The sequence below is a fragment of the Natator depressus genome, chromosome 1 (genome assembly GCF_965152275.1).
Source record: "Natator depressus isolate rNatDep1 chromosome 1, rNatDep2.hap1, whole genome shotgun sequence".
NCBI lineage: Eukaryota > Metazoa > Chordata > Testudines > Cheloniidae > Natator > Natator depressus.
Window position 1 is genome coordinate 14,317,328 of NC_134234.1, and position 13,201 is coordinate 14,330,528.

The following is a 13,201-nucleotide window of genomic DNA, read 5'->3' on the forward strand; positions in this document are numbered from 1 at the left end:
AAAATCATGAATGGTATAAAAAAACGGAATAAGGAAGTGTTGTTTATCCCTTCTCATAATCCGTGAACCAAGGTCACCTGATGAAATTAATAGGCAGCAGATTTAATACAAACTAAAGGAAGTACTTCTTGCCCCAATGCAGTCAATCTGAGGAACTCGTTGCCAGAGGATGCCGTGAAAGCCAAAAGTATAACTAGGTTAAAAAATGACTTAGATCGGTTTATGGCAGGGGTCCGCAACCTTCGGCGAATCACGGTGAACCACAGCCACTGGAAGCTGCAGGGGGCCATGTCTGCGGACAGTCAAAGTAAACAAAATGGCTCATGGCCTGCCAATGGATTACCCTGATGGGCCACGTGCCGAAGGTTGCCGACCCCTGATTTATGGAGCGTAGGTCCATCAATGGCTATTAGTCAAGATGGTCAGGGATGCAACCCCATGTTCTGGGTGTCCCTAAGGCTCTGACTGCCAGAAGCTTGGAGTGGATGACAAGGAGTGGATCACTTGATAATTGCCCTGCTCTGTTCATTCCCTTTGAAGCGTCTGGCATTGGCCACTGTCAGAAGACAGGATACTGGGCTAGATCAGCCATTGGTCTGACCCAGGATGGCTGTTCTGATGCTCTTATGGGGCACTGTCTGACTCATGGTGTCTACTGACTGCAAAACAATACAAATGTCCCCATCACTGTCCCTGCCAAACACTACACTCTGTGGTTCTTTGCAACCTCAGTGCATCCCAGAGTATCTTCCCCCTTTTTTTTAATCCCACCAGAAGCCCCTCTGTTGTGCCCACCTTTCTTGTAATAGAGTTGATTACTTACAACCCCTCTAGAGTCTGACATTATGTCCCCTCAATCATCCAAAAGAGCTTCTAAGGCCTGGTCTCCATTTTAAAAAAATTGCATCAGTTTAAATTGATTTCAAACTGGTGCAAATCCTTAATGTAAATGCAGCTAAACCAGTATAACTCTTGCTTGATGTTAGTTTGGTTTGCATGTAAATTAACAAATTATGCTATTTAAATGTGCCTACATTATTATGGGTGTGCACCAGTTTAATTAGACTGATTTAAAACTAAAGTTAACCTGGTGCAGGCTTGGAAGTGATGCAGTCATAGAATCATAGAAGATTAAGGTTGGAAGAGACCTCAGGAGGTCATAAAGTCCAACCCCCTGCTCAAAGCAGGACCAACCCCAACTAAATCATCCCAGCCAGGGCTTTGCCAGTCCATCCATCTCTATACCTCCAAGACACAAGACTGGGAATCAGGACCGCTGGAATGTATTTTTGGGTCTCGCTGACCTTCAGCAAGTCACTTAGGGCTGGTCGTCTCTACGAAGTTAGGTTGGTTTAACTACATTGCTCAGGGTGTGAAAAATTTCACTCCGTGGGTGATGTAGTTCCAGCTATCTAAGCCCCAGTGTAGATACCACTCAGTACCTGAAAGAATTCTTCCTTTGATCTAGCTATTGCCTTTTAGGGATGTGGACTGCCTACAGTGCTGGGAGAACCCCTCCTGTCGGCACAGGTAGTGTGGACACCGAAGTGCTACAGCAGCGCCACTGTAGCGTTTCAAGTGCAAACAAAGCCTCAGAGAGGTGGATTGACTACAGGCACGGAAGCACCCCTTCTGTTCTCCTAGCAAATGTCTACATTACAACACTACGGCGGCGCTGCAGCTGTGCTGCGAAGGGTTTCTAGTGTAGACATATCCTAAACCTCTGTGTGTGTTTGGTTTCCCTATCTGTAAAATGGGGTAAAGCACTCTCAGACGCTGGAATGGGATGCATCACTGGCCAAATACAAAGCATTGCTATTCTTTGTAGCTGGAGGGAATTGCTATGGTTTGTCCATTATGTTCGGGGGAGCAGGACAGTGTCTTTCGTTTGTTTTTTCTGGAGCGATTTGTTCTGAACCAGCATTTTCACTGGCTGCATTTGTGTTCAGCTTCACAGATGTTGATATTCACTGCATACTTTGCCATCGTAGTTGCACTTTACCTCGTTCCCCTCACTGTCTCTTCCCCTTGTATAATGGAGAAGAAGGACCTGGGACCAAAACCTGTCATCATTGGCCATCGTGGTGCACCAATGGTAAGTAGCTTCACGTTTTAATCAATTTGTCTGTGCTGGGTTTGGCTGCCCTGGAGACTAAAGTCTGCTATCCGTAGGACATGTGCAGCATGACTTGGTGTGTGATCTTGGGCATGTCATTTAACTTCACTGTTCCTTGGCTTACTCATCGACCTACCTTCTTCACAGGGGGTTGGGAAGCTCGGTAAATTGCTAAGTGCTTAGAGATCCTCTTATGAAGGGCACTATTTTGCTATGGAAAGGCACCTGCCCTGAAATTTCCAAAATCCTCCTGATTTTAGTGGCTCACTGGTGCTCCCCACGAAGCCTGCTAAAGAGAGTTTGAAAGGCTCTGAAGTTATGTTGGGGGCCTCCAAAACTTTTCTGTAACCCACATTAACCTACCTAGTGTGTGTCTTTGTCCTTATGTGTGGCTGGATCATATAAGAAATATGTTCCTGCCTGTGACTTAATGGACTTGGTCTTTTAGCTCACTGGTTCTCAACCAGGGGTACACATACCCCTGGGGGAATGCAGAGCTCTTCCAGGGGGTATACCAACTCATCTAGATATTTGCCTAGTTTTACAACAAGCTTTGTAAAAAACACCAGTGAAGTCAGTACAAACTAAAATTTCATACAGACAATGACTTGTTTATACTGCTCTATATACTATACACTGAAATGTAAGCACAATATTTATATTCCAGTTGATTTATTTTATAATTATATGGTAAAAATGAGAAAGTCAGGAATTGTATTTTTAGGTCTGATTTTGTAAGTAAGTAGCTTTTAAGTGAGGTGAAATTTGGGGGTAGGCAAGACAAATCAGACTCCTGAAAGGGGTACAGTAGTCTGGAAAGGTTGAGAGACACTGTAATTAGCTCAAGCAATAGAAACACATGCTTTTAGATCCAGGTCCTAGATTCGTTTCGCTGTTAGGACTTAGGCAGGGGTATTTAAAAATGCAGCACAAGAAAATATCTTTGGCAGGTGACATTTTGAGACACAATGCTTACATGTGCCGTGCAATGCAAGAATACAACATTGTGATGTTGTACATACAAATTTTAAAATGGCAATCTTAAAAAACTGCTTTGTGGGTGGTTGGTTGGTTGGTTGATTACTTCCCAGCGGATCAATACCAGTATACATTTCTTTTGTGGCTAACCAAACACCACTGGCTCTCTGCACCTCCGGGCCACGGTTGGTGCATTTATAAATATCTAGGTAGAGCAAGCCAGTTTTTGGAGATAATCCTGTTTCTTCTGATACTTGCTTATTCTGTGCCTCTGCTGATGGGCATCTTGAAAAGTCTGAGGTGGATCCAGGTAGAGCTTTTGCCAGCAGGCCAGTAGGTAGGGCTTTTTTTTTTTTTTTTTGAGGTAGGGCTTTTGCCAGCCGGCCAGTCTGTTGTGGTTAATTCTTGGGACTCTGCAGCCATTAACAGATTAGCTGCAATGGCAGTTGGCCATCTGAGGATATTGGCATGCTATATCTTCCTTCTTGGAGTCTGTTCCATATGGCTGCTTCACGGGTACAGCAGAGCACTTCATGACTGGCTTTCTCCTTGCTTCTTGATAGAGTGCTGCCTGTGACCATTAATTCTGGTAGGAGGGGGAGGAGGAAACAGGCTGCAGTTTAATCATTAGCACGAAAACATTTTATCCTTGTGCGGCTTCCATAAAAGCAACTCGTTCTTAGGGGCATCCAGATACAATTTGTCTGTAAGGCTCAGGCTCACTGAATCCCTCTTGTGATTCCGTCATCTACATCGGTGACTCCCAAGCCTGATTGGTCCACATACCACCTCTTAAAAAGTTCTTGAGAAGGTAACGGCTGGAATGCCATTACCAGTGATGCACATACTACGGTTTGGGAACCCCTGATCTATGTTCATTACATGCTTGCTGTACAAAACGCAGAACCTTCCTGTCATTTAAAGGGCTGATATTACATTTGCCTCTTTAATGGCTTTTTTAATAACAACTTTTGTTCAAATTTTCTGAAGACATAAATCCAGGGAAGATAGAAATCAACTTTATACTTCAACCTGAAATTCCAGCTGAAGCTCAACCAAGCTTGGGGGAGATGGGGGGGTTGTTTTTGAGGAGTGGTGTGGGGGTGGAATAAAGTTCCATTAGTGGGAGAGTAAACTTTTTTCTCTGTCTACGTTTTATATGGATGTGGCTGAGCCCGGAAGTATCAAAATAGCTCTATGATATTCTGGTCTCTGATTATTTCCTGCCTAGCAGGAAGTCATGGAAATTTATCTGGAGACTCTTTTGCTATTAAATTTCCTGAGTTGGAGATTTGGATAAATTTCCATATGCTTATCTGACCAAACCTCAAACCATATGAGGCTTCATACTTCACATTATTTCGTTGCACTTCTGTGGTATTTTTGTGCGTAATAGAAAGGCTGCTGCTAAAGACCAGCTTTTCTCCTTCCCTTCACCAGAACGCAGTAAATAAAGCCAATCACTATACAGTATCTGTTGTATAGGTAGGTGGTTTATTTTAACGCTTCACAGAAGACAAGATTAGAAGCAAAAGTGTAACTTCTCTGAGCTGTGAAATCAGTCGGATAAGAAACTGGCAGCTACATTAAAAAGAAAAATGAGAATGAAAGAGAGAAGTGGCTAAAATATTTTGTACTGTCCCCCTCTTCCTAGAAATATCCTGAGTGTCACCTCGAGTCTTATTGTATATTTCAGGGGTCCCTTCTAAGCTCTCCTTATTTGGATTATTTTCTCTTAAATGCTGATGCGGCACCAGATTCACTTGTCATACCAAGTGTATTTACTTTCAGACCTAATTATTTTAAAGCTTTGCCAAAAGGAATTCCACGAATAGTATCTAATTTTCACAAAAATACTTGCCGTGCTTTGTCACTGAGCTAACTGTTTTGGAGAAAATCTTACTATGTTTGCAACAGGGGAACTAGAGAGTAAATTACCCCGCTTAAAGGTCTAAAGGAACTGTGCTGCAGAATACTGGCAACAGTTCTCCTTTAAATAGTGCAGAGATCAAAGGTCTCCAAAGCTTGGGAGCTGGCACCTGGGGCAATAGTAGATCTAACAGATAAGATCTGATAATACTTCAGTGATTATATAGCCAGTGTTAATCTTTATCTCCAGAAAGGGGCAAATGTGATTTCTGGGTTGTGCTGAGAGAGTCAAGATTTAATGAGGACTTGTGGCACCTTAGAGACTAACAAATTTATTTGAGCATAAGCTTTTGTGAGCTACCGCATCCAAGGAAGTGAGCTGTAGCTCACAAAAGCTTCTGCTCAAATAAATTTGTTAGTCTCTAAGGTGCCACAAGTCGTCCTGTTCTTTTTGCAGATACAGACTAACACGGCTGCTACTCTGAAACCTGTCAAGATTTAATGGAGCACTATAGTTAGTTTCTGTACTAGCCCAATGAGACTGCACCTAGAATATTGTGTTAACATCTGGAAACGTTATTACCTTAAAGATTTAGGTAAATGTAACGGATTTCAGCAGAAAGCCACTGAAATGATGAAGAGTCTGGAGGGACTCTCTTCCAAAGAAAGGCTTAGTGTCCAGGAATGATGACTAAGTGAGGGGTGGAGGGCAGGAAATTGATTAGGGTGGTTCAAGGAGTAAAAGCGAGGAATATTGGGTTACAACTAAAGGACGATTTAGGCTGAATATTAGAGGACCTCTTTATGAGGATCAGATTGGGTCATACCTATTTGTGCAGCTGTCTCTCGCGGGAAGCAGCCGACGGGAGTTGAGATCGCTCAGCACCTCACACTATAACCCAGCACAAAGAACTCATTCAAGTGGTGCAAGTGCTTTAGGGTGCAAGTTGCATTACTGTATCAATGTCCGTTTCCATCATCCATATATATGCATTTATAAATGAATGATATATTGGCAATTTATGCCATGAGCAAAAATAGCAACTAGGTTCATAACGCCCATTGATAGTCAACGGGAGTTAGCAAAAAGAAAAGGAGTACTTGTGGCACCTTAGAGACTAACCAATTTATTTGAGCATAAGCTTTCGTGAGCTACAGCTCACTTCATCGGATGCATACTGTGAAAAATACAGAAGATGTTTTTATACACACAAACCATGAAAAAATGGGTGTTTATCACTACAAAAGGTTTTCTCTCCCCCCCATCCTACTCTCCTGCTGGTAATAGCTTATCTAAAGTGATCACTCTCCTTACAATGTGTATGATAATCAAGGTGGGCCATTTCCAGCACAAATCCAGGGTTTAAAAAGAATGTCGGAGGAACAGTTTTTTTTTTGGGGGGGGGGGGAATAATAAACAAGGGGACATAGGTTACTTTTTATAATAACTCAACCATTCCCAGTCTCTATTCAAGCCTAAGTTAAATGTATCCAATTTGCAAATTAATTCCAATTCAGCAGTCTCTCATTGGAGTCTGTTTTTGAAGTTTTTTTGTTGAAGGATAGTCACTTTGAGATCAGAATCGAGTGACCAGAGAGATTGAAGTGTTCTCCGACTGGTTTATGAATGTTATAATTCTTGACATCTGATTTGTATCCATTTATTCTTTTACGTAGAGACTGTCCAGTTTGCCCAATGTACATGGCAGAGGGGCATTGCTGGCACATGATGGCCTATATCACATTGGTGGATGTGCAGGTGAACGAGCCTCTGATAGTGTGGCTGATGTTCTTAGGCCCTGTGATGGTGTCCCCTGAATAGATATGTGGGCACAGTTGGCAACGGCTTTGTTGCAAGGATAGGTTCCTGGGTTAGTGGTTCTGTTGTGTGGTATGTGGTTGCTGGTGAGTATTTGCTTCAGGTTGGGGGGCTGTCTGTAGGCAAGGACTGGCCTGTCTCCCAAGATTTGTGAGAGTGTTGGGTCATCCTTCAGGATAGGTTGTAGATCCTTGATAATGCGTTGGAGGGGTTTTAGTTGGGGGCTGAAGGTGACGGCTAGTGGCATTCTGTTATTTTCTTTGTTGGGCCTATCCTGTAGTAGGTGACTTCTGGGTACTCTTCTGGCTCTATCAATCTGTTTCTTCACTTCCGCAGGTGGGTATTGTAGTTGTAAGAATGCTTGTAAGGAGAGTGATCACTTTAGATAAGCTATTACCAACAGGAGAGTGGGTTTGGGGGGCGGGGGGAGAAAACCTGGATTTGTGCTGGAAATGGCCCACCTTGATTATCATACACATTGTAAGGAGAGTGATCACTTTAGATAAGCTATTACCAGCAGGAGAGTAGGACGGGGGGAGAGAAAACCTTTTGTAGTGATAAACACCCATTTTTTCATGGTTTCTGGTGAGGAGAAAAGTTCCCTGGTTCTTCTAGAACACCTGCCCTGTCCCAACCCCGCCACCAACCCTGACCCCTACTCTGCAGGGCTGGGCGGCAGCCAGGACCCTGCTGTAAGGAGCCGGGCAGCAGCCCTGACCCCGCCACCAACCTTGACCCTGACCCCCACTGTCTGGGGCCAGACAGCAGCCCCGACCCTGGACCCCGCCACCCTTCAGTATACAGCTGGGCTGCAGCTGTGTGCTAATTGGGCTTCATGCCGCCCATGGGCCGCGAGTTGAGAGCCGCTGTTCTAGAAGGATCAGAACGTAGATTTGTGGTGACCGGCCTTTAAGATTGGAAGAATTATGCATCACTGCTTTTGCATAAGCTCAAGTGTAGTAAATATGGTTGTTCCATCAACCCCCTACTTGTTTTTAGCTATTAATCTTGAATATATGTTTGTTACTTTGTGTCAGAAGTGAGATTGTTAATGATGGGCCTGTCTGGTATTGCAGGTAATCAACGGGAAGATTTATAGTACCAACAGCTTAGCATCGTAGATGCATCTTTCTGGAAAATTACATGATGCTTTATTTTCACTTCCTTTTATTGAGACCAAACGAGGCACTGGCGTTCTAAAGCAGCGTCAGGGTGGTACTGTGGAAACAACCAACCCAAGTGCACAGTGGAGACAGAAGTGGTTCATAATCATGGTGCTTGGGTCTCCAAATAGCAGGGAAGTAAATGCTCTTGGCAGAGCACCCAGACAGCTGTTCTTCTAATAGTGTGTCTTAACAGCATTGACAAAGACATAATGTTGAAACACTGTCTGCATCTTGTAGGAAACACACTAAAGAAAAACCCCTCTGACCTTGAGTACCACGTATCGGCTCTTTGTTCTGTCCCCATAGCACATGGTGTATATTTTTGTGCTGTGTGGAAATGCTCTGCACCGAGGAGGATTTTGTCAGGAATGCTGACTTGCTGATTTATTATAGGTTCACACTTACAAAACCTTTTAAAGCCAAACTGGAGAGCCAATTTGAAACACCCAAAACTTGAGTGGAGGCATGGAGGGGACCTGCTTCTGGTATGAAGCATCCTGATGGGCAGCCAATTTTTAATCTCTCTGACAATTACATTGTAGTTTATTATATCCCAGAAAGGCTGGGCATTATGGTAGCAACGGGAAATTTACCATGAAATATATAATTATCACACATGTCTCGCCAGTCGTATGTAAGCAGCTTTCCACACCATTATGAAGCTGTGATCCATTCCCCGAAGAGCTCATGTATCACTGAGTTCTTTCAGCCTCTGTCTGACCGTCTCAGCGCCAGGTAGTGGCAGCCAAAAAGTGTTAACAGGGAGAACGCTGACTGCTGCTCACAAACAAGCCCTTGAGTGAGAAACAGTGAGAGGCATGTATGTGCAGGGAAGACTGCACATCCCACTATGAGATGCTCCATCTTGATCTGAGCAGCTACCTTCTACCAAGGGTTATGGCTTATTGGAGAACCTTCTAGCCAGCTGTGGTGTTCTGGCTCATCCATTCCTTCTCCCTACCTGGAAAGTAACGCATGTGATCTGTAATAAGCTACAGAAAACAAATAGCCTTTTTGCACAGTGGAAGAATTAAGTGAACAGAAAAGAACAAACGTCTCAAAATGTTCAAACATGGGTGCCTAAAGTCAGGCATCCAACTACAAGTGGTAATAGGGAAATATGGCCTGGTATTCAAAGTGGTCTGTTCATCTTCAGCTCCCGGTGACTTCAGTGAAAGGAGAGGATCCACAGCACTTCTGAAATCAGGCAACATTTATTCAGTTCTCTATCCTTAGGCACCAAATTTAAAACTTGGCCGGAGTGATATAAAGGATTGTAACCAGAGACATCAACTTCATCTACATATCGCCATCACTGATGTAACTAATGAATCCCATCTAGAGTCTGTCATCCAACTGAGACCTTAAAACAATAATAAAAATCTCTTGTCTCGCTATTAAATATCTAATAGTATGTTTTGTAAGTTTTGCTTGGTCTCCTTGGCCAAAATGTTTCTTCCCTCATTGCTGCATTCTTGTTTACCTCCTTCCATCCTCAGGGTGGCTGTACCAGTAGTGCTGAATATGTATAGTCCATTAAATCTATTGGAATCCTTTGGGATTATTATTAGAAGCTGATTCAAAGCTAAGACATTTCATCTGTCTATTAGGTCAGTGTCTCACTTCTTATATGGTTTATGTGGCTGAAGTTTGTGGTAAGTCTCAGAAGCCATGTGGGAGATCATATTGTGATGCTGTATCAAACCTGCTGCAATTCAAAGGGTTTAACTCCCCCACAAGCTTTGTGATCCATAATTCAAGGGAGTATTTTATGACCTTGAGTAAACAACACAAATCCCTTCCCCTCTAGTGCAGCAAGACTTGAAAAGGATCCTTTAGCGAAGGGTCTCTACGGGTTTGTTGTTTGGATCTAAAAACTCCTAAACCTTTCCTGTTTTTTGTATTAGACAAAACAAAGTCCAGAGGTGGGAGAAACACCCGGCTTTGTACAAAAGGCTTCAGATCCCTGGGGCTGACTTGCATGAGGCCGATTTCCTGCACACTCTGCAAATGTAAACGTAACTCTTTATTTGGGGAATGGGTGTTTTTATTTTGAAACCTTTTTGCTGTTTAAAACCTGGTTTTAACAATGTCACTCCTGAAATGGATCCCATAACAAGTAAAACATGAGGCGGAAAGAGCATTAGATGCAGGGAATTCCAACGGAAGCCTTTGAAGAGAAATGATTTGCTGCTATTTTGGTAGTAGTCATTTTTTGGGCGGGCTATAAGTATCAAGAATGTTAGTGATTACCTGTGTAGGGACCCACTGACTCTCAATCATTCTCTCTGCCCAAGGTACTGTAGTATCTGAAAACCACACAATTTTAAAAGTGTCATCCCTGTGAGGTAGTGCAGTACTACTGCACTGATGGGGAACAGAGGCACGGAGAGACTGAGTCCCTTGCCCAAGGCAACACAGGAAGTCTGTGGCAGAATATAGGATTGCTGAGGGTGTCCTGAATCCCAGTCTAGTACCCTAACCACTGGACCACCCTTCCTCTGTCCAAATAATCACTATATTGCCCTTCCTTCTTCAGTCTTGTCTGTTTAGAATGTAAACTGTCTTTTTTTCTCTCTTTGTATAAAGCCCAGCACAACATTTGTCCTGAGTGGGGCCTTTGGGCATTTTTGAGATATAAACAATACATATGGATCCGTGAAACTGTGAACTACCCAAATCTGACTTACACAGAAGAAAAATTCCGTCTTCCAGATCTTGTTCTGTCACCATGTCAAGGCTGGTTATAATTGCTTACCAACAAAGTGGTACTTGGTATAAAATACCAAGAAATTCCCTTCCTATCTAATCCTTCCCATGTATCATTATAAGCAAGAGCCAAGTCCTTCAGTACAGCTGAGTGAATAATGCTGGGAATGTTCTGTAACTATTTTATTGAATTTTAAAATGAACTGAGTTTGTTTGCACCCCTTTGTTCATTTCCCAAAAACATTCGAGTCATCCAGGAAGTTTGAAGCAAACTTGGCTAGCGGCAACAAAAGGTCTTGCATGCACAGCCAATCAGAGGACAGAAACAATGTTGTTTGACTTAGAATCATAGAATATCAGGATTGGAAGGGACCTCAGGAGGTCATCTAGTCCAACCCTCTGCTCAAAGCAGGACCAATCCCCAATTAAATCATCTCAGCCAGGGCTTTGTCAAGCCTGACCTTAAAAACTTCTAAGGAAGGAGATTCTACCACCTCCCTAGGTAACGCATTCCAGTGTTTCACCACCCTCTTGGTGAAAAAGTTTTTCCTAATATCCAACCTAAACCTCCCCCACTGCAACTTGAGACCATTACTCCTTGTCCTGTCCTCTTCTACCACTGAGAATAGTCTAGAACCATCCTCTCTGGAACCACCTCTCAGGTAGTTGAAAGTAGCTATCAAATCCCCCCTCATTCTTCTCTTCTGCAGACTAAACAATCCCAGTTCCCTCAGCCTCTCCTCATAAGTCATGTGTTCCAGACCCCTAATCATTTTTGTTGCCCTTCGCTGGAGTCTCTCCAATTTATCCACATCCTTCTTGTAGTGTGGGGCCCAAAACTGGACAAAGTATTCCAGATGAGGCCTCACCAATGTCGAATAGAGGGGAACGATCACATCCCTCGATCTGCTCGCTATGCCCCTACTTATACATCCCAAAATGCCATTGGCCTTCTTGGCAACAAGGGCACACTGCTGACTCATATCCAGCTTCTCGTCCACTGTCACCCCTCGGTCCTTTTCCGCAGAACTGCTGCCTAGCCATTCGGTCCCTAGTCTGTAGCGGTGCATTGGGTTCTTCCGTCCTAAGTGCAGGACCCTGCACTTATCCTTATTGAACCTCATCAGATTTCTTTTGGCCCAATCCTCCAATTTGTCTAGGTCCCTCTGTATCCTATCCCTGCCCTCCAGCGTATCTACCACTACTCCTAGTTTAGTATCATCTGCAAATTTGCTGAGGGTGCAATCCACACCATCCTCCAGATCATTTATGAAGATATTGAACAAAACCGGCCCCAGGACCGACCCCTGGGGCACTCCACTTGACACCGGCTGCCAACTAGACATGGAGCCATTGATCACTACCCGTTGAGCCCGACAATCTAGCCAACTTTCTACCCACCTTATAGTGCATTCATCCAGCCCATACTTCTTTAACTTGCTGACAAGAATACTGTGGGAGACCGTGTTGAAAGCTTTGCTAAAGTCAAGAAACAATACATCCACTGCTTTCCCTTCATCCACAGAACCAGTAATCTCATCATAGAAGGCGATTAGATTAATCAGGCATGACCTTCCCTTGGTGAATCCATGCTGACTGTTCCTGATCACTTTCATCTCATGTAAGTGCTTCAGGATTGATTCTTTGAGGACCTGCTCCATGATTTTTTCCGACTTATCTGACCCATTACAGCAAAGCAGCTCGGTTCACATTTAGAATATTCACAACAAATCCATAGAACAAAAAAATGCAGACGGATATTAATTTGGATAATAAACTTAAGGAAGTTGCAGTTGGCTTGTGAATGTTCTCTGTGGAAAACAAACTACATTTGCTGAGTAAGTAATGCACTGCAAATCATTTGCTCCATTCTCTGCTTAAGCAGTCACTGAGAGGTAGATTTTGGACTGATCGTTGCAAGTGATCAATTAAATCAAGCTCCACTGTCAAGAACTAATTTTCCAAGCACTCTGCATAGAGGATTCCAATTGACATTCAAAGGAGTCCTGATCCTGATGGGGGGCTTGCATGATCAGGCCTTAGAATGAAAACATTACTGTCTTCTTTCCATCAGGTTGACTTTCCTATAACTTGGTTCTCTTAAGAAACCAGTTATACCAGATGGCAATAGAGCAAGGGTTTTTTGAAGAAAATCTGCCTGTTAACATTGGACTAAGGGAGAAACTTATTCCTAGTAGTGATATAAATATTTCCATCTGGAAGTGATTCATCTCTGTTTTACAGTTTTTGCTAGAGAATTAAAAAAAAAAAACCCAAAACTTAAAACAAAACAAACCGCTTATACTCCAAGTGGATGACTTTGTTGTGGCAGTGGCTAGCTCCCTTGGGCACATCTCTGCTAAGTATGTCACTGTTTGCTTTGCATTTCCTACTTTTCTAGGGAGAAGAGAGGTTGGTGGGAGTGAAACGTATTCCACTTGGAATCCCAGTGCTCCTTTACAAAGGATCCTCTTCAGAGCTCACAGCTCTGGTTTTAAAATCACTTTGCAAGCATGAAGCGGCTGGGCAGAGAGAAGTGCTTTC

The 13,201-nt window shown here is 43.3% G+C and overlaps 1 protein-coding gene across 3 annotated transcripts in view; it reads left to right on the forward strand.

The window, feature by feature from the left end:
* GDPD5 (glycerophosphodiester phosphodiesterase domain containing 5) overlaps nucleotides 1-13,201 on the forward strand; it is a 337,315-nt gene that overhangs the window by 275,557 nt on the left and 48,557 nt on the right. For all 3 annotated transcript variants that reach the window (XM_074955111.1, XM_074955119.1, XM_074955130.1), the window contains exon 9: nucleotides 1,950-2,095. In XM_074955111.1, the coding sequence (XP_074811212.1) occupies nucleotides 1,950-2,095 (146 nt within the window). The remainder of the gene's footprint in view (nucleotides 1-1,949; nucleotides 2,096-13,201) is intronic.